This window comes from Clarias gariepinus, chromosome 20 (genome assembly GCF_024256425.1).
Source record: "Clarias gariepinus isolate MV-2021 ecotype Netherlands chromosome 20, CGAR_prim_01v2, whole genome shotgun sequence".
NCBI lineage: Eukaryota > Metazoa > Chordata > Actinopteri > Siluriformes > Clariidae > Clarias > Clarias gariepinus.
Genome location: NC_071119.1, coordinates 29,258,290 through 29,280,825, shown reverse-complemented (window position 1 = coordinate 29,280,825; position 22,536 = coordinate 29,258,290). Strand labels below are relative to the sequence as shown.

At 36.6% G+C, this 22,536-nt stretch overlaps 1 protein-coding gene and 1 long non-coding RNA gene across 2 annotated transcripts in view; one reads left to right on the top strand and one right to left on the bottom strand.

The window, feature by feature from the left end:
• The window catches only part of LOC128508473 (E3 ubiquitin-protein ligase TRIM17-like), a 36,579-nt gene extending 21,997 nt beyond the window's left edge, over positions 1 to 14,582 (bottom strand). Inside the window, exon 1 of the mRNA XM_053479819.1 lies at positions 14,450 to 14,582. Within this exon, the coding sequence (XP_053335794.1) occupies positions 14,450 to 14,582 (133 nt within the window). The remainder of the gene's footprint in view (positions 1 to 14,449) is intronic.
• A 5,202-nt stretch (positions 14,583 to 19,784) lies between these two features.
• LOC128508815 (uncharacterized) lies at positions 19,785 to 20,492 on the top strand. The gene is made up of 3 exons (XR_008355959.1): positions 19,785 to 19,821; positions 19,918 to 19,979; positions 20,310 to 20,492. It is a non-coding gene; the product is annotated as an uncharacterized LOC128508815 (long non-coding RNA).
• Positions 20,493 to 22,536: the final 2,044 nt, after the last annotated feature.

Below are 22,536 nucleotides of genomic sequence, written 5' to 3'. Positions count from 1 at the left end.
ACTGCAGCATTTTATAAATATATTATTACCCTTAAAATGCCTATGAAAACCATATTTCTAAAAGTTTCCCTGGGCTTTGCCTACACATACTAGTATTCTTTATAATTAATTTTAAATGGAAGCCCTTTGTAACAAAAAAGGAAGATTGATGGCTGAATTTCCCCCAATGTATTACACTTTATTTTAGGGGCTAAAAGTTTAACACAGTGAGCATAAACAAATGCCCACAAACCTGAATAAACTGGACCAACCTGTAAAAAAGACGAGTGGTCCAAAATTCATCCAGAGCAACGTGAGAGACTGATAAAGTCACAAAGAACCAGAAAACAGACTAAAACAGTCTATGAATCCTGACAGATATGTCATGTGATGATATTTATCTGAGGATTTATTATCCAAATGTTAAGACTTGCCAAGGACCAGATATTTTTTTATTATGTCCTGATACAGAAAACCATGGAATTCAGTAAGGTGTCCTAACTTGATCACATGACTGTATATTGAACACAGTAAATTCACTCCTGATTTATGTCTTGTTCCAGATTAAAGAAGGTTACAGTAAAAGTACTTTATAAACACAGATTCTGTATTTTGAAAAATACATATTTATTATATTTATATAATATGTATTATATTCATTTATCATTCATATACTAATATGACAGCATTAACAATAATATATTGTTATGCTTTATTTATGAACTGAGAATTACTATTAAACCAAATTAATAGAAATAAATACATGTAAAGGAACCATTTAATATATTTACATTTACATTTAGGCATTTGGCAGACGCTCTTATCCAGAGCGACTTACAAAAAGTGCTTTAATGTTTACAACATTGGATACATACTTACACTGGGTTAACTAGGTTAATAACTAAGTAATATATATATAATATATATAAAGCTTTTAAAATCACCACGCTTACTGGAGACACAAAACTGAACTGGCTTGAGGTGAATTACAGCACAATAGTGTTTTTTAGAGTTGCTTTAAAGGTAAATTTGAATTTAAGTTGATAAAGTTTGAATCACTGATTTTTCATTGTTGTGAAGCTGTACTAAATGCTATATAAATAAGGTAATGACTCTAATAAAGTTATTGTTTTTCCTCAGGGGGCTGTAAAGAAAACAGACACTTTACCTACCAAACATAGGATTAAAACAAAGTACATGAACTATGGACCATGCTGGCAAGGAAAAGACCCCTCCAAAAAAATTAAATGTGCAAGGCTGCAGACACCACCGATGGTTCCAAAAGGCTGCAGAACTGGTGCTATTCTGCATCCACATTACTGGCTTAGTAGTGAAAAGATTGATTTTGCATCTTTCTTGCTTGCAACCAAGTGCCCACACATGGACGTATTTTAGTCAACACTGTTATTCAGTGCCTTACACAATGGAGGGATTGTGGGTACTCCGAGTGGCACATTCATACAAATTGTACATACTGGAGGTAACCACTGGCTGACTGTAAGCAACCAGTTTTGTGAGAGCAATCAGATTTGTGTATATGACAGTCTCTCTATAGTTCTGGATGAAAAAGACAAACAAATTTTGTCATGGTTGATCAGGCCAGTGGATGACAAATTCATGATCATTTATCCTGCTGTCCAACAGCAGTTCAACTCCAGCAACTGTGGTTTGTTCCCAGTTGCATTTGCGTTTGTATTGAGTCACAACCTCAAGCCTGAAAACTGCCAGTTCCGTAAGGGACGATTGAGGACTGAACTTCTAACATCTTTCAGGTGTGGCAGAGTATGTTTCAAATTTAAGCCACAACATAGCATTGAAGCACTGAGAGAAACATCTGTGGATGTGCACTGTGTATGCAGGACAGCTCACTGCAGGGAACTGATGGTGGAATGCTCATTGTGCAGGAGATGGTATCATCCCAACTGTGTGCAGATACCACAAAATGCCATTACTAAGGATGATGAGTGGTACTGCCCCAAATGTAAGCGACAAAATATAAACCATACATTGTATGTTTGGTTTGTAGTGAGTAGTGAAGTGGCAATATAGAATGCTACATTACTCAGGACTGGACCGATTAAGCAAAGTTGTGAAGTAGCTAAATATTCCAGTAACATTATTTCCCTAGCTAGTGTTTATTTATTTTACTTTATTTATGTTATATACATTTTTGGGCCATGTTTCAAGGCCATGTGGCTTTAGTAATTAAAGTATTGTTACGTTTGTGTGCGTTCTAATAATTACTGTTTATTGTTAATAAAAAAACACATGCTCTTACTGCATTACTTACAATAAATGTGAAATTTATTTTTGATGTTCCTGATGAATGTGAATTTTCTTTAATATTATTTATCTTTTTTACATATTCTCTAAGTTGTTACCTATGCTGAGAAGGCACACTAATCTTAAGATTCTGTGTTAAAATCCTATAGTCATCCTGTAATAAAATCAAATATTCATCATTGTCATGGATGGTTAAAGGCCAAAACATTTTTTTTTATTTGCCCTCTCTTTCAAAGCAGACGTTAAACCTTATTATAGAAAACATTCATTGAAGAATAACTGTTACTTTTGAACAGTAAAACAAATTAAAAATCAATTCTGGTATTTTGAAAGACTAAATACGTTATTTTGTCTGTTTTCTACGAATTCTGCTGTAACTCATCTACATAAAACAATTATTTGAAAGGTGAATATTTAAGAAAAATTTTGTAACAGACAACCGTCAAAGTCACCAATAAATAACACGAATATTAAAGCAGAAATGCAAATAAATAAGCAAGTAAAAATTCACGAGCATTTTGTATTATCCCTCAGTCCTGGGCGTCTAAATGAAAAGCGCTCTGAAAGCGCGTTCTCTCTGTGGTGTTCCTGAAACTACCGTAATCACTGTAATAAATAAAATCAATCGCGGCTGGCTTGACCGTGTTTTTCTGAACCGTGGCTGGCTTTACCACAGTAACACACGCGCAGTGGGGTTTATTATTTGTTTGTTTGCTTTCTAGTGAAATTTTCACCAACACCATTAAGATCACGATCCTGAACACGACAACAGGGAAGCTGGAATGGGTGGAGAAAAGTGTCAGGTGTGTTGAGAATGAAAGGAAAGGTGTAGAGGACAGTGGTGAGACCAGCGATGCTCTACGGCTTAGAGACAGTGGCACTGAAGAAAAGACAGGAGGTAGAGTTGGAGGTAGCAGAGATGAAGATGTTGAGGTTCTCTTTGGAAGTGATGAGGACGGATAGGATCAAGAATGAGTTCATCAGAGGGACAACCCATGTTAGATGTTTTGGAGATAAAGTCAGAGAGGCCAGATTGAGGTGGTTTGGACATGTTCAGAGGAGAGATGGTGAATATATCGGTAGAAGGATGCTGAGGTTGGAACTGCCAGGCAGGAGGTCTAGAGGAAGACCAAAGAGGAGATTTATGGATGCAGTGAGAGAGGACATGAAGTTAGTTGGTGTGAGAGAAGAGGATGCAGAGGATAGGCTTAGATGGAGGGAGATGATTTGCTATGGCGACCCCTGAAAGGGAACAGCCGAAAGACAAATAAGAATTAACTTAGTTACTACAGCTGCGTCCAACATAATTTAATACTGTTAACATAAATGAATAGCGTTGGTACAACACATTTTTCAGTTGTAAATTAATTTGATCCAACTCAAGTAAATTTAAATTTCAAGACCTGGTCAACAGAATTCTGTGAAGGAAGGAAGCACAAGACAAACGGGATAAAATGGAGATTTTTATTTTACACCAGCAGCAACTTACAAATGAGGTCTCAATTTGAAAAGATGAAGAAAAAAAACACCATAAAACACTACAAATAAGTATTAATCATAGAAAAACAATTAAACACCAACAGAAGCGTTTTGTACATTATAACTGTACGTTATGACTTTTAAATATGACCGTTAGAGACGGTTGGTCAGGAAACTCCTGAAGTCAGATGCAGACAGGACACTTTCACTCACAAACTCCTGTGGAAAAATACAGAGATAGATTCAATTAAAATTCATGATACTTAATTTAGCAAATGAACAATATTTATACTTTGTTCCTCTCGCTTCACAACTCACGAGAACAGACCGAAACCAGAACCGAACCGCAGATTAAGCACGCGCATATAACCGTCGGTATTTTAAGTGTGATTAAAAATACAAGAAATAGCTTAAACCAAAATAACGTGACTAAACATCGCTAAACAGCAGGTGACATTTATGTTCAGTATTTCGTTTTTATTTAGAAAGATGGGAATTAATTCCTGCTTACCTTTTCCACACGCGCGCCAAACGTTTCTTCTCAACACGCTGTGTTCTCTTCTCGCGATGTTTGAGAAATCTGATATTTCCGGTTTTCATAGTGAGAAGATCTCTTTGGTTTATCTCAACATGATTGAATCTAATACATGTTAAGTTGTTGAATTTCATGTAAATACAACATCATTTATTCATGTTCATCTTGGAAACATGAAATTATTATGTACAAAACACATATTACATTTTATTACATGTAACAGGTAGACGGGTTCAGGAGTGTCTGTTGTGCTGAATGAGTTGTGTAATAAAGCGACATGACTTATCTGCAGTCCCACCTCACCTTTCACACACAACACAGGAGAGAATAAACAGCACTAAAGCATTCTCTTACCTGAAATCATGGCAGTAGGGAACACTGTGTGTCAGAAAGATTCACATCAACCAGGAAGAACTCAATCATCTGGAAAGTGTCCATTAAACTCCTACAGATCATCTACACTCACTGGACTTTCAGTTTCACAAGCAGGTGTAGAATTACAGTCAGTCACCTTCAGGGAGGATCCAAGGGCCAGGTGGCACTTTATATTTAATAATAATAATCATAATAATAAAGAAAGAAAGAAAGAAAGAAAGAATATGTTTCAGTTTATTTAAAGATCTTTATGGAAACTTACATAAATTCCTTCTCTTAATTTATTATGATTTATTAATGTGTAGTTTGCTGATGTGCTATAAAATGTTTAATATAAAGTAGATTTAAATGATATAATTTTGCATAAAACATGACTTTTTAAATGATAATGTTCTTTTGTTACAGTGATTTACTCCACTGCTGATGTTGAGTTCTGAGCTCTGATTGGTCAGAAGGTGTTGATTAGTGTGTAAGGTCTGATATGGAGTTTATTTTACACAATATAAAGGCTTTTGTGTTTACATTTTAAATATAAATATTTCACTTTGTGCTTGTATATTATTAAAACATTTATTCTTGCATGTTTATAATCCAGTTGTGTTTATTACTGTTTAAACAGCAGGTGGCAGTCTTTAACTGTTTTAGTGTTGTGGTGATTTATTGTGTTATTTTGAGTCTCTTCCAAAAATACCAGTTGTTGAGTCATGTGACCTGTTCCTGACCACAGTCCTAAATGTATATCAGCCAGAAACAGATCTTATAATTATGTGAGAAAACAGTCATTTAAAACATGTGAGAATGGTGGTGTAGTGGTTAGCACTGTTGGCCCCCCAGATAGCACACACACACATCGCGGAGACGTCTATGCGAAGTCGTCTTTTTCATCTGGCAGATGTCTGGCAGAGGGCGTTTGTGCCCGATGTTAGAACGACGCTTAGCCTACATATTTAAGACGTAAATGAATTAAAACGACCCTGATCCGCTCTTTAGACGATGTTAATCAGGTGTTCATACATCTGCCAAAGGTCTGATTCATGTCAGATAGACGTCATTTTATTAAAACTACCCCCTCCCATTATTTTAGTTAAAAACCCTCGGTTAATTATGATTAACTATGGTCAACAGAATTTTGTGAAGGAAGGAAGCATAAGAGGTTTTAATTTTATATTTAATAAAAACACTGTTTTACACCAGCAGCAACTTACAAATGAGGTCTCAATTTGAAAAGATGTACAAAACATAAAACACCACAAATAAGTATTAATCATAGAAAAAAATTAAACACCAACAAAAACGTTTTGTACTTTATGACTGTACGGTATGACTTTAAAATATGACCGTTAGATACGAGGCTGAAGTTAGCTCCTTATTCGCCTCGTTACTAACGGGAGTGTTTACATTGGCGAAAGCTGCGCAGTTTATCCATAAAACGTTATTTTGGTGGCTTAAACCATTCTGGCCAGGCAAATATGAACTATACAATACACAACTGGTACCGAATTATATAGTGAAAGTGAAATTGTCCTGGCACAGATTGATTTTACACTTTAAAAATTAAATGGAAATATGTCATTCTATTATGCACAATAGTGTGAATAAGAAGACAGATGTCTTGATTTTATTTGACTATTTTATTTAATTAAATTTTATTTACTTATTTCAAATTACTATAAGAAAGCGAAATAATTAAACACTGAAGTAGATTACTTGCAATTGAATTACCACTAAAATACAACCCCTGGCAACAAATATGGAATCGCCACTCTTGTCGGATGTACATTCAGTTAATTTACTTTAAAACAAAAAATCCAAAATCACCGATGTGACACGAAGTTATTTTACTTTGTTGGCCCTCCTCTGGTTATATTGACAACATACAGTACATTCTTTTGAGACATAGACCTTTTTTTAATGAAAAACAATATTATTCATCAATCAGGTTTCAACATTCTCACATTGCAGTTGACAGATCAGCTTTGCAGCTTTCCATTTTTTTTTATTAATTTCCACCATTAATTTTCAGTTGGAATGAGATCTGGACTGTTTACTGGCCATTAGAGATGTGTCGGTCACAAACGAACCGGACCTTTAAGTCGGCTCTTTTTAGTGAATGATCTAGAGAGCTGCCTCGTGGTCAAGAGCCGTTTTATTGTATGCTTTAAAAAAAATTTTTAAATAAAAAGTAGAAATATATAATGATATTCACCGGATTGTGGCTGAATGACGTGCGTACCATGCAACCAATCACGTGATTAGTCATGCATGGATCAAGTTAATTAAGCGCAGAGAGGGGCAGGGCTATATTTTTTTATATTTCTTATGTTATTTATATGTTATTGAAAGACAAAGGCATGTTTCCTCTTTTTGATGGCTCCTGCTGAATGCTGCCTGATGGTTCAGTGTAAATAAAAGAGCTGAGTGTCCAACACCTCAGTGTACACATGTGCATTTACAGTAGAGGTAATGACTGCCATCTGCCCTGCTCCTTTATCGGACATGCGACCCAATATCACCAACAACTGTGGAAATGTTTTTTTAGGCTGTCATGTTTATATGTTTCACTGATGTGGCACCAAACAAAAGTTCCAGTATCATCTTCTTGGGCAATGCAGATTTAGGATTCATTACTGCAAACCTTATTCATCCAATTATCACCAGTCCATGTCTGCTTCCACTGTAACTTTGTTTTCTTCTGCTCACGTGTTAATGATGCTTTACGTTCGGCTTTTCTCTACGTCTTTCCCATTTCCTTCAGCCGAATTCTTACAGTTCAGTCACAAACATTGACTCCTGTTTCTGTCCCTTTGTTTTTATTTCTTTAGTAGTGCATTTTCTATTTTAATGGCATATTGCTGTAAGGTTTCTGTCCTGACGCTTTGGCATCATCCTTGGTCTACCAGTATGTTAGCCTTTTACAACCTTACCATTATGCTCCATATTTTACACACAGCTGACTGGGAACAACCAAAATCTTTATAAGTTTTATAATCCTTTACATTGTTTCAATTGACATCTCCCTTTGTTAAGGCCATGTTTCCAGTCAATCAAACAGGTAAAACAGTAAGGTCTGCACACGCTCTTTTAACTGCTGCCTAATTTGCAGAATTAGACTTGTGCTGTTGTTTGTTTAAGAATTGCAAATTACAAAGTGATTCCATAATTCTTTTCTTATTATTGAGTGATTCCATAATTTTTTTCCTTCTTTTATTTAAAAAAAAAAAATGTGCCATTAATTGTATCACTTTCCCTTAATTTCTTTAGGTATGTTTTACAAAGCCAGAATGTTCAGCTGTTAAATATAATAGTTGTGTCATGTCTGTGATTTATATTTCTTGCAATGTAAAACAACTAAATTAACATTTTCCAAGAGTGGTGATTCCATATTTTTTGCCAGAGGTTGTACACTTAAAAGTCTAACTTCTTAATACCAGTAACGTGAGTAGTTGTAATATCGTTAGGTCCAACGGCTATAAACAAATAGTCTAATTGTCATTTTTCATTATTGTAAATTGTTCAACTCATACATTATTTGTTATATTTGCTCTGTTATTCGTATTAAGCTTCAAACATGAATAAACAAATAATTTTTAATTTGTGTCATTGCCCAAGAGATTAGAAAGTTTGTTATATAGATACACCTCTCCCGACATAAAACAATTCTTCCAAACGTTCTTTAATGTGTGACTTTTTTTGCAAGGAAAAACATTCTCGCAGAGGTGGATACACACACACACACACACACACAGGGCCGCCGCTCCCATAACGCACATTACGCACTGTGCGTAGGGCACCCAAAAAAAACCAGACTAAAATCACCTTAATCATAATAATCCCCAAAATATGAACTATGTTAATAGATGTAAGCAATACAAAACTACTATATTTATACTTCGTATGGTGGGAACGCCTTTAAAAACCCCTTGTTGCTTGTCATATAATATAAAACGAAATATATTAGGTATAGAAAAAGGAAAAAGAAGAGACAGTAAGATGATGCGCACGAGGTGGGGGAGGGTGAACCACCCACAAATATCTAGCAGCGTTTCTGCATACACATATAGCAATTTGTGTGTAAAGCAATTTGTACAAAACTGAGAAGCAGGTCCAGGGTTTGTCATATGAGTGATATTACATTTACATAGTACACGTTTTAACTATTTGATAATTTTTAAATAAACTATATGGTTGGGAATTTTTATAATAATAATTACAAATAATTTTTGGGGGAAAATAATAGGGGAATGATTTTTTCCAAGCTGAGTCAATTTATTCTGAAGTTTCACTAAACTTGCTTTTTGAAAAAACCCTGATCACCCTAACGTATGTCCTTTTTAAAACAGGGCCAGCAACAAAGCACCGCTGGCCTATGTGTCTGTGTTCCATTTAAACGTAAAATTTAGTTTAGTCAAGTCAAGTCAAATTTATTTATAGAGCACAGGTTTAACACAACCGTAGTTAATCCAAAGTGCTTTACAATAGAAATAAACAGCAAAAAAATAATAAAAAAATAAAAGAATAAAAGAAAAAAAATAATAATAAAATAAAACAAATATAAAAGGAATTAAAAAGAAAATTCACAAAACACAAATTTTTTATGCAAAATACATGCACAACATCACCCAAACGCTAATGAGTAAAAATGTGTCTTTAAGCTTGATTTAAAAACGTCCAATGATGTAGAAGCTCTGATATGTAGTGGTAAACTGTTCCAGAGTTTTGGGGCAACTACTGAAAAGGCCCGATCACCCTTCGTTTTATAACATGAACGGTTTAACTATGTACTATTCTAAACCTTCAACATATGTGGTATAATAAGAAAAAATTATTTAAATATACATTCTTCTTCTTTTTTATGAGCATTATTACTACAACTACTACTACTAAATCTACTAATACTAAACGAGAACACATGCGCAAATGCTCGTGTGCAAATCTTCCGATGTCATCGCCAAACAGAGGTTTAATCCTGCTTTTAAAACAGCCAGAAAGCATTCAAGGAGTTGGTATGTACGCTTGTCAAAAGAACCATAAAGACTGGAAAGTGTAAGGAGAAGTCGAATTATGTTACGTTCCATAACGTGCCTTTTTGTGTGTTAAGCGAAGTTTTATAATGCCCTGGAAATATTTTAAAAATCAGACTGAAGCTGAGGAAAAAATTATCAGTCAATTAAAAAAAAAATTTATTGTTGGATTCTGAGGGCTACAGAAGACTGATCTCAGTCTGGGGTAGAATTGCTCAAGAGGTATATAAAAAATATACACTATACGTTTGAGAAAGTGGCTCTATGAGATTTGGCACGGCGACAGACGGCATTTAAAGACGAGAGCAAAAGAAACAATCTTTCCCGTAGAAAAGGATTGCAAAGAATATTGTCCCACTAGTGGGCGTTTTGACTATGAGGATAAAGAGCAAGTTTTTTGTGTTTGCAAAGCAAGAAATGACCCAAGTGAGCCATATGCTCAGTGTGACGGCTAGTTTCATCTTGTATGTGTAGGATATGAGAGCATAGAGGATATCAGAATAATGTCCCCATGGTACTGTCCAGAATGTTTAGCTAATCAAAAAAAGAAAATGAATACTTTTGAAAAAAGACAAAGTTGACATTTCTGATATATGCAGACATATAGGACATGGTGATAAAAAGGATCTTAAAGATGACAGTGATGAAAATAATGATGAAAGCAACAATGATGATGATGATGATGACGAGGAGGTCAACAGGAGACCACACCAAAATGCCCCCCAAAATTTACAATTTCCATCCCTAGAACCGAATGGGATTAAGCCAGATAAAAAACACAGTTATGAGGTACTGAAGGATGGATGGACAAATCTGATGGCCAGTAAAATTTCAGAAGTAAACAAGTATTGTGTTTTGTCTTTCAAGTATAACAGAGTTAAACATTCCCTTTCAAGAAAAAAAAGTTTGTATTTACTGGCGAGGAAAAGCAGAATGTAAATCCCCAGGATGTACAAAATATGTACTTATCATACATAAAAGGCCCAAAAAGAATAATTGTGGAGTAACAGTAAGTGTACAGGTGCAGGGAAGTATTCACCACCCTCAAGGAGAGCACCACAGGAGACACTCAAAGTATCAAGAACAGGAGGCATTAAAATCAGAACTTTGTGAATTTTCACCAATGCATTTAGTCAGGTATACCATCAATTTCTGTGCTTCAAAGAATTTCAAGTGAGAAAAAACTAGCAAATCGCTGTAATACAAACCAATACATGGAGTGCATTGAGATTCAAAGTGGTCAAGATGTAGCTAAACCTCCAGCAATCACAAAGCATAGCACTTAGTAAAGCATAGCAATTTGTAAGTGTTTCACCTTTTATAGTCCACATGTACACTGATGCACAACTCCATCTTCTGAGAGAACTACAAAACTCTAAAAGATGCCTGCTTTACCTTGATGCCACAGGATCAGTTGTGTCAAGACCACCTAATTGTCAGAATAATGTTCTCTATTATACAATGTGCATTTTGTTACAATCAACGAAAAATACAGTTCCAGTTGCAGAGATGCTTAGCTCTGACCAAAGCACTCTAACAATTTACAACTGGATAGCATGTCTAGGGCGAGAGTTCTCCCGTGCATCTAGAACTCAGCTGCAACCCCAAAAGGTTGAGACTGGTTTTAGGTGGGCCATGATCTATGCAGTCAACCAAGCATTTAATAAGTGTAACATTCAGGACTACTTTAAGAAGTGTCTTCAAAGACAAAGAAATCTACCAAAAAGCTGTTTTTGTACTCCTTCGGATTGCTTCTAAATGCAGATTTGCTTGATAAAATAAAATCAGTTCTTCACATGATTGTTGATGTTTTTTTGGCCAAAAAGGTGACAGAACTGTACAAGAAAAATGTTGGTGCCCTCCAGAATGTTATTGCAAGACAGTCAGACAGTATCTTTTACTTCTGAGCAAGACAATTCCACTAGTAAAGAGCCATGTGATGAAGAGGAACTTGGAGTACAGAAAAGCTCCCCATTTGTTAAAGTACTGGCCAACATTTTCGATTATCCTAATAAGAAAAAACCCAGGGAAGAAGAAGATGGAAATGGATGTGCTGCAAATGCAAATTACTGCCCTGAACTCATAAATTTGCTGGTGCGCTACACAGGTACTATACCCCTGGGATTGGGATAATATTGGGATTCCTTTGGAACAGAAGAGGACTTCATCGCCTGCCGCCTTGAATACCTCCTAACAACACAATGGGAGACAACTTGCTCGTCTCAGACATGTCCAGTGTCAAAACTGCAGAGAAAATCAAATGTTGTAGAGCTTGTGTAAGTACATTTTTATTTCAGATATTTTATACAATTAAAATTGATTTAAAGAAATAGTTTTGCCAAAAAAAGATTGATATTCTGTTTTGACAATTATTTAAAAAATGGAAACATTAACATGAAATTTAATGAATATATAATATTTTATCTACCTAGCTGCGATGATTTTACTAAACTTCAGAGTTCTGTGGATGCTTGGGCTGCTGAATCCCTAACAGAGTGCAGATGGAAAGGGTAAGATGAATCTCTCCTAATACTGTAATGTAATTGAAATACATAAGTAAAATATTTTGCTTCCAAAAGCATTACTATTAACATTAAGCCATAATTGACAATGAACTTGATGTATTCTGTATAAATACATTTTACAGAGAAAAGGAGGAGTTATGTAGGGGCATGAGAAAAACAGATTCAACGCACTTCACTCATGGCCTGCCTTGCTTTTTGGTAGCATCCATGACAAGTACAGTGTGGCCAGTCGTGAATAGCTGACACTCGGTGACAGCCAATGAGATTGAAGCATTTTTGCGGCTTTCCACGTCAGTCTCCCCCTTTCTCACATTATCATTTCTGTCTTTTCCCATCTATGTCTTTTCATCTCATTGAATGTATAGTCCTGAAATTCTCTCCATTTTATCTCCTTCTCCATGCCCAGATCCTTCCTTCTCCATAATTCTACAGATTCTTGTACAAAGAAAATACCTTTCAGTAATCTGCTTCCCTGCCATTCCAGTGTAACCCGTGTGTATGGGATGAGAAGGAGAGATTTAATTGAAGATTTAGTTTGGGAAAATCATTCGTGGTCCCAGCGCAGGAGGACTTTTGGTTCGACAGCTCTTTCAGGTCCTGATGCCTGGACCTTCTCTGGCAGTCGATGTCGAAACATGGAAAAATAATAATGAAATAAAGACTACATAGGCATGCACATTTCATAATAGACATACTGATCAGTTATTAATTTAAAATACATGGATTCAAATTTGTTTTGTGCAAAATATTTTGCTTAATTAAGCATCACAAGCAAGCATAGTTTTTATAACATGTTATATAAATGCTCAGTGGAGAACAAGGATTATAAAGATTAAATATCAGTACAGGTACTTTTACTGTGTGTACTATCTAATTCTAACTGTCTAGGTTTCCTTTTATAGAACAAACACACATTATCTGTAATGTAAAAATTTAGCGTTTTCCGTGTTTATATAGCGTTTTTTATAGTTTTCCGACTACCTACACAGTTTGCAACTAGACAATCACCTTAATGCATTGTTTATTATAAACGGGCAATTAGGGATTATATAGAGATGGATGTACACAGAGAAGAAGCCATAACCATGTTCTATGAGAGTATAAGTTAACTTACACTCCGCATTCATTGTGATTATTAGAAAAGGCGATCTGCAAAGAGTCATAGTAAAAGGAATCACACTTACCGAGCCTGGTGAAGATGAAGCAGGAACACGAAGCGTTAGTACAGATCCGATTTTTAGGAGCAGCTTCCTAGTAAAACCTGCTTTATATTGACCCGCGTTTATAAAGCAGTCTGGTGAAAAATTGATTATCGCAAACATGAACGCATTTAGGTAAATCAGCGGGGACGTTAGCTTTAAAAACTAAATTCAGCCACTGCGTCCTCAGTGGCTCAGATACCTAACACTAGGTAGGTACCCTAGGTCACTAACCCTAGGTAGTGAATGACGACTGCTGTGTTCGCTATTACACCCAACAACTGTACACCACACTCGCTTAGGCAACATTTTGCTCCAGCGGCGAAAAACAATGGCCGACAGCTTCTTCTCACTCGGGGCGGGTCTTTGCTAAAACACCAGTGTCAATCAACTAGTGTAGGAGCGGCCTCTTGTGGTGTGGCGTCACATCGACAGGCATTTGCGATTGGCCTGATTTCAGAAGGGGGATGTTACTGTAATAAATGAAAAGAAAACCACTGGGCGGCTCTTTATCATCGTAGAGTGGTTGTGTACGCACTCTCCTAACACACAGTTCAGTCCAAACAGCTTAAAAAAGTGCATGTAGGCCTGTATGACCCCTTTAAAAGACTTTCTGCTCATACACCAGTATGCCACAGTTGGTGTACTACCACATAAAAAAACATTTCCAGGTGGCAGTGCACTACGATGGTGAGTTAAACAATTTTGCTTTTGTCACTTTACTTGATTACTATGGTACCAAACCGGGCAGTAATGCTCTGTGCATGATTATGTATGTCTGAATTTGTAATGGAGTGTTTGTTTTATTTTAAGGCATTATATTGGCCGATGATTGGTGCAGCCCTACTTCATTGATCAAGGACCTTTCATTTAATCGCAAATAAATTTGCTTGTTATTTGACTGTCCACAGGCCGGAGTGAAAGACAAATTAACTTTAGTATAGACAATTATCTACAAATATATACAGTAGTAATGACTATTGTTTTTGTTTGGTTTTTATTTCTGATTTCATCATCATAAAATGCAGTTTGAAATGTCGGGCAAAATCCCACTTTCACTGCTGCTATTGTTCACTGACTGTGTTAACTCGGGCAGATTTACTGAAGCACATTGGCAGCCATTCTTCCACATCACCCCATCCTCAGTCGTCCTGCGTCCAGCAGACTCAGCCTCAGTCACCTGCATTCCTCCCAAAACGCTCAGCAAAAAGGACTGTAACTTGCAGCCAATGTAATGTAACAAGCCTGAACTCTGTTAAAGCAGAACATTTTGGGGATCTATGCCAAATCTGGGGCAACAGCAGTTGGTAAGTTACATTCAGAAATTTTATTTTGCAAAATACAGTTGATCCACGTAAGTTTTTTTATTTTATTTTGGTGGTTTTGTTTTTTCTTTTTTTTTTTTTGAATCCTAGCTTAATAATGCTTTGGATGTCAGAAAGTTTCCAGATGAGCAACTCACAACTGTATACAACATAACCCTAACACGATCAGACCTGTGCTTTCTAGGCCTGGAAAAAAACATAGAGGTAACTGTAAACAGCTAAGACACATAATATTTCCATATCGAATTGATCAATGCTGTTTATGTTGAGTTTCCGTTATTTGTATTTTATTTAATTTTTTTTCTTTAATTACAGGTTCTCAACTGTTGCCTTAAAGTGCTAGAGACCATAGCAAAATCACAGGTGATAGAGTCTGTATTTTGTGCTCAGATTGATTAAGCTGCTTAAAGGGATAGCTTAAAGTATGCACTTTTTTTTTCAATAAAGAATGTAAATGTTTTTTGTGCCAATTTATATCAAGTTGCTACATGGCCAAATAGGATGCTTGAAGAGCAACTTTTACACTTGCCTGTATGTATTAGTCACTTTTTTAAAATCCTGACACCTTTTCTGAGTTTTGGTCATGACCAATATTATTTTTTTAAAGCTGGATACAAACATTGACTGGTTTATCTTCCCAACTTGGGTACCAGGACATTGGATGATTTGTGTAAGTAATTCTTAATCTTTAACCCGTTTAACTTGTGATTTACTTACGTCTGCTTCGGCCTGAATTTGTTCTGTATGTAAACAATTATTCTTTTTGTCAATATATTGAACTGTGTCCATGTGTGGTATTACAGGAATGCATCCTTAGTTCAGATTTAAGCATATCTACACAGAGCAAGTGTTTTGCAGTAAAGGAAGAATGATATATTTTTTATAAACTTCTAAAAATGTATTCTCATTTACTTTTTGATTTATAAACTGCAATTGTCATCTTGTTGTCTGGTGAATGTATTGTCACATACTCAACAGATTATAAATCCGGGAAAGCATGACATTTATTTCCTTGATCCTCTGCATGGTGAAATATTCAGTCAGGAAGAATATGTGCAAATCTACAGGTTTTATAGTGCACTGTTTTGAGAGGTTGTGGTTGTTCATAACCAAGTTTTTTCAATGTTGTTCAAGATGGCGCCGTTGTATCTGGCATGCCATTTTTCGCTCTCTCTGTCTCTGTTGTTTTTAGTGTTTATGTTTTTATTAATGTCTATTTTAACTACTAGCTGTGAAACGGCGTTGGTGTATGACCGCCATTCTGAACATTCGAGTGGCTTTTGAAACAGCTAGGACCGACACTTGCGCGTCATCTAGGATTGACGCTTGTGCGCCTTGTCCCTTTTCGCGGCCCACTCATTCCTGCATTTTCCCTGTTTGCCAGTGTCGGCATCTTACTGACTTACCCTGGAAAAGGAAGCGAAGGAGGAAACGCGGAAAGCGAGGTGGAGTCGCAGCTCGTTTGAGATCTTCTGCCTGCCTGCTGTCTGTCGGGACTGGGATGATCCGCGGGTTACGTCTTCATTGGCGTTCGCTAGATGCATCGTATCGTTGGCTTCGACCAGTTGTCCCCAGCTTTGTTTCTTTGCGCCGTTTTCCTCCGCGTGTTCGTCGCGGTGGAGTAAATGAGTCTAACCTTCGACCGATTCGTAGATCCACACAACCCCAGGGAGAGTTGCTGTTTCATGTGGCTTTAATCAATGCACGCTCTTTGGTAAATAAGACTTTTATCTTAAATGACTTTTTTACTCTACATGCTCTGGATGCTTTATGTATCACCGAAACTTGGATTAAACCTGGTAATTTAAGTCCCTTCACCGAACTCCTGCCCCCGGGCTGTAGCTTTTTAAATTCACCTCGGTTATCTGGCCGTGGTGGGGGCTTGGCTACAGTGTTCAAAAACTCGTATCTCTGCAGCCGACTGTCAACTGGGCCTCATAACTGTTTTGAAGTTCTGTTGTTTCAACTTTCTCTAGTGAACCCTGTTGTTTTTGCTGTCATCTATCGACCACCCAATGTTAATAAGGATTTTCTTAATGAATTTGCTCAATTTCTGAGTGAAATTGTCGTTAGTTATGACAGGATCTTAATACTGGGAGATTTTAACATCCATGTGTGTTGTGGCTCTAAACCACTTTCAAAGGATTTTCTTAGTTTACTTGATTCCTTTGATTTTGTGCAATGGGTGACTGGACCTACTCATGCTCAGGGACATACTTTGGATTTAATCCTATCTCGTGGTCTGTCACTGTTTGATATAAAGATCATGGACGCTGGTATATCTGACCATTTGCCTATTCGGTTTTCTATGTTGTTCGACGGAAATAACCCAAGCCAATCATCACTGTTACGCTGGACTCGTATTTTTACGGATCGCTCAAGAGAAGAATTCTCTTCGAAGTATGAACTATTAAGTGCTACTCAGGTTATGGAATCTCTCACCTGTTGCTTGGATGCAAATGAACATCTTAGTAATTTTAATAATAACTGTTCAAATATCTTAAATTCTATCGCACCACTAAGGGTGAAAAAACGTAAGCAAAATTCAGTATTTTGGCATAATGATACCACTCGTTCCCTTAGACAGGCTTGTAGAAAGGCAGAACGAAAGTGGAAAAAAGATAAATTACAAGTTTCATATGAAATCTTACGGGACTCTCTTTCTGCCTTTCAGCGAGCTGCTAAGGCAGCAAAGTGTAAATATTTTTCACAGTTAATAACACAAAACAGCTATAAGCCAAATATTTTATTTTCTACTATCGAGACTGCACTTCATCCAAAAGTTAATCTTTTTCCTGAGGTATCTGTCACTCTATGTGAGAATTTTGCTGTTTATTTTAATGATAAGATCTCTGAAATAACAGCTACATTGTCAATGTCTTCATACAAATTGGTTGATGCTCCATATTCTGGTTCTATTTGGTCTGGATTTGAGTCTGTGAACCTGAACACCTTGATTAGGACTATGTCTAGTTTGAAATCCACAATGTGCCCCCAGGATGTTATTCCACCACGCTTTCTCAGGCAGATTATTGACACTGTTGGCCCTGATCTGCTGTCTGTTATTAACAAGTGTCTCCAAACCGGTACTGTTCCCCATGATTTCAAACTTGCTACAGTGAGACCTCATCTTAAAAAAACAAATCTCGATTCCACACTGCTGTCTAATTTCCGTCCCATTTCAAATCTGCCTTTTTTATCTAAAATCCTTGAGAAAGTTGTTTTAAACCAACTTCAGTCACATTTATCTTATAACTCTATTTGCGAAAAGTTTCAGTCTGGTTTTAAATCTTGCCATAGCACGGAGTCAGCCCTCTTACGAGTTTTAAATGATGTCATGTTGACTACGGACTCTGGCCAGTTTACGGCTTTGGTTTTGCTAGACCTCAGCTCTGCCTTTGATCTGGTCAATCATAACGTTCTAATTTCACGTCTTGAAACATGCGTTGGTTTACGGGGCATAGTATTACAATGGTTTAGGTCATATCTTTCTGATAGGAGGTTTGTGGTCAATATTGGGCACCATTCCTCTTCTGAGATACAGTTAAGATCTGGTGTACCTCAGGGATCGATTCTGGGTCCAGCGTTGTTCTCTCTTTATCTGCTTCCATTAGGGTCTATCTTTAGTAAATATGGGGTCTCTTTCCATCTGTACGCAGATGATACTCAGATTTATATTCCTTTAAAGTGTGGAAACAAGGATGCCTTTAAGCCTATTCTGGATTGTTTGGAGGAGCTAAAACTTTGGCTGGCAACAAACTTTCTGAGCCTCAATGAGAGTAAAACTGAATTCATAGTGTTTGGTCCCACTGATCAATGCGTATATGATTTTAAAAGTACATCTCTATCACCGTACAGTACCTCATGTGTCAGAAACCTGGGTGTTTTGTTTGACAGTAACCTCAAATTTGATAAGCAGATAAGTACAGTGGTTAAGTCTTGTTTTTATCATATTCGTCTTCTTTCAAAAGTAAAGCCATTTCTATCTCTAAAGAAGCTTGAAATAGCCATGCATGCATTTGTAACATCTCGGCTTGACTACTGCAACTCTTTATATGTCGGTGTCTCTCAGTCTTGTGTCTCTCGATTGCAGTTAGTCCAAAATGCAGCAGCCCGGCTTCTCACAGGAAAGTGCAAATACGAGAATATTACGCCGGTTTTAATTTCACTTCATTGGCTGCCAGTTAAATATAGAATTGACTACAAAATCCTAATGTTTGTTTTTAAATCTTTACATAGTCTGGCCCCACAGTACTTAACTGATTTGTTACAGCCTTACATTCCACCAAGATCACTCAGATCTACTAATTTTAATTTGTTGCAAGTGCCTAGGACAAGACTAAAAACCAGAGGTGACCGTGCCTTTTCTGTTGTTGGTCCAAAGTTATGGAACGATCTCCCGTTTCACATCAGAACTGCTCCAACCTTGTCTGTTTTTAAGTCCACTCTTAAAACTTATCTATTTTCCTTGGCGTTCAACATCTCTTGAACTATTGTTCTGTGTTTTTGGCCTTAGGAACTTCGCCTGTGTTTACAGCTTGTGTGATATCATGTTTTATAATTTGTGTCTGTCTTACTGTGTATTTATTAATAGTGTTGTAAAGCACTTTGGTCAACCTCGGTTGTTTTTTAAATTGTGCTCTATAAATAAAAATTGTATTGTAAAATTGTATTGTTGTTCTTTACCACATTTTTAAAAAGACTGTTTGTTCCTAACCATGTGTATTATTTTTTTTAAAAGTAATGATTTGTTTTGTTTTTCTCATCACAGAAATATTGCACAGATCATTTCTCCTGGGCCTTGGCATGAATAATGTGTCAACGATATGGTACCAATATTCATTTAAAAAAATAAATGTAAAATAATGTTTAAATAATTAGTTTTTCAAGGTAGATTGACAGTGTTCATGGCTACATCAACAGGGCCTTCCACGACAACATTTAAGCAACAACTGTGGCATTTTTGTCCTTATGGTAAGTTTATAGAGCTGATGTTTTCTTACTAGATTTTGATCCAGTATAGAACAAATGTATTTGTAATGTTTACAATTCCAGTATTCCCTGAGCTTTGCAACCGCAGGGAACTTTGATTTTACAGAGGTAAGTAAAAACTCTAACGTATATCTGCCATATAATTAAAAAGTAATTAGAAAGTATAAATAAATATATAATTTATTTTTTATTTTTCCCCCTCAGACAGACATGCCTGGTATTAGGAGATGGTGGTGTTTGCTTCTTTAGGAGAATTTCACCTTGAGGTTTATTGTCTTTTCTTTATTTCTCTAAATTTTTTAAACTAGCACTAAATTTTTTGCTGAGGTGCGCTTTTACATTATACATACAGTACTAGGCCTGTGCAATATAATAAAAATGATTAAAGAAATTGTAAATGTACATATTGCGATATGCATAATTGCTTGTTTTTAATCTATTTAGGGTCATGAACAAAAGCACAAAGAAAATAACTTTTGTACGTTTAATGGAAATCATTCAATTTTTAATTTTAAATGTGTAGCACTTTTTATTATGTAAATAAAAGTTTTTAAAATAATAATAACATACCTCTCCTTTACTACATTTCATTACAGGTCTGAAGAAGAAAGACGGGCAACAAAGAGACTCAAGAGGCAAACTGAAAATAATACACTTAATAATAATTACACTTACAGTAATATGACTTTTTTTGTCGTATTCTCTTAACATATGTAGAATTACATGTCTTCTCTGCTATCCTCTTTAGGCACAAAAGGCAATCATGACTCCTGAGTTGCAACTTTTGGATGTACAGTAAATCTCTTAAGTGCTGGAATACTCTCCTGTTTCATTCAAGCAAATGAAGAGTTAAATGTTTTCCATATACTTTCCAGTTACCCATGGAGATCTTGGAGATCATACTCTTGGAAAAAGTGCTACAGGATGGAGATGCTGCCTACATGAATAATTTACTTACTTGCAATTGCTTTAGTGCAATTGTGAACAGGACCCAGTTCAGACAGAAGGCACACTATGCATGGCTTGACAGTAAGCATCTGTCCTTTTTTTTATTTTTTGTAATTTTGCTTATTGTATTTTTAAAGCTGTATCATGGCTAACAATCCTAGATGAGTTCTGCTTTGTGCGTGTGTTTTTGGCTACAGGTGTAGTGAACTGGGAAAGTTGGAGTGAAACATCAAGGGCTGAATTATGAGTGCCTTTTGAAATTAATGCAAAATATGCAAAACGTTATTCGAGACCTGCTTCGGTTATTGCGGCAATGGGAAACGTGATTACCTCAGAGGATTTTATGATGGCACAGAGGAGCCAGACTGCTGTTTCACGTGCCATTATCAAATGGGGAGGGAGAATTGGGGAGAAGTAATGCTTTGCTGAAACTGTAAACAGTATCATCTTCAATAATAAATTCATTCATTTGTCATAAATGTTTGTATTTATAAACACTTCTGATGTTTAACAACAATTATCTATTTATTAATTTATTAACATAAGGATAGTGGTGAGAATATTCCACATTTATGTATTTTATTAACAATATAAAAGAAAGCTGTAAATAAACTCGATTGGTTGACATTTTTACAGTCACGGATTGCCAGAAATGGGATAACTAAACAGCGAAAGTCTTGTTTGTAAATGTATGTAACCTTAAACCACAAACCAGTCATAAGCGTACATTTAAAAAAAAACTGAGATTTGTACGCATCTAAAAGCTGACTAAATAAGCAAAGGATTCAGCATTTGTATAAAATGTATAATTCATAAGTATTGTTTCCAACTGCATTTCCTGTTTATCGTGGCAGCGATTTCAATACATTTCACTAACCAATGAGAGGAGTTGTGGGAGGAAAGTTGCGTCGATGTCATTAATTATTTTACAACCAATAAGAATCAGCCCCGCCCCGATCTGCAGGCTGCAGACGGGGGCTTCTCGCAGACAGGGGTACTTGAATCAGCGCGCAGAACGACGCCAGAGGCCACACATCGCCACCGGCGGCCGAAAGTATATTACATCCGTAGTGGTTTAACACTACCGTTGAAAATGAATAGGTAAAGGTTTAGGGTTTTTTCTAAGGCGGCTCGACCAATCAGCGCGCAGAACAGACGCCAGCGGGCTCCGCAGCAGCCACCGGCGGCCGGAAGTATATTGCATCCGTAGTGGTTTTGCACTACCTTTGAAAATGAATGGGAAACGGTTTAGGGATTTTTAGCTACGCGGATGGCTGGGGGACAACATCGGCACTTCAACGGTTGGTCATGCACTTGTTAGACGGTCCCTTAGTGACTCCATCGCTATAAAGCGCCGCTATAAAGCGTTTCTGACAGATTTAGCTCCAGCAGGCTGTAACAGGAGAAGATCTAAAACAATATATTTATTTGTAAAAGCTTCTCTGTCCACTTCAGAGTAAGAAAATATGTGATTTGTCATTTTTGTGTGTTTATTTCTTGATAAACAAATGAGATAATCTCGGTTCACCTCCATCGCTTAAATTCCCCCTCTTGGTCGGCGACTGCGAGTGACGTCACTCCCCACACAATCCCGCCCCACAGTATAGACCCGCCCATGATGCTGATTGGGTCACACTTCTCTCAGGTTGCCAAACAAACACACAAACTCTCTGCCTTACACAGACAAACACACACACACACTCAAAAAGTCTGCAAGCACTAAGACCCAGCAGGGGAGACGATAGGTTTCGGCTTTACAGCTCCCCTCCTCTCAGGTTGCCAAACAAACACACAAACTCTCTGTCGTGACTGTTTTCAAAGGTGAGGAGCTGTTTAATTTTTTTTTTTTTGTGGTTGTTGTTGTTTTACTTTACA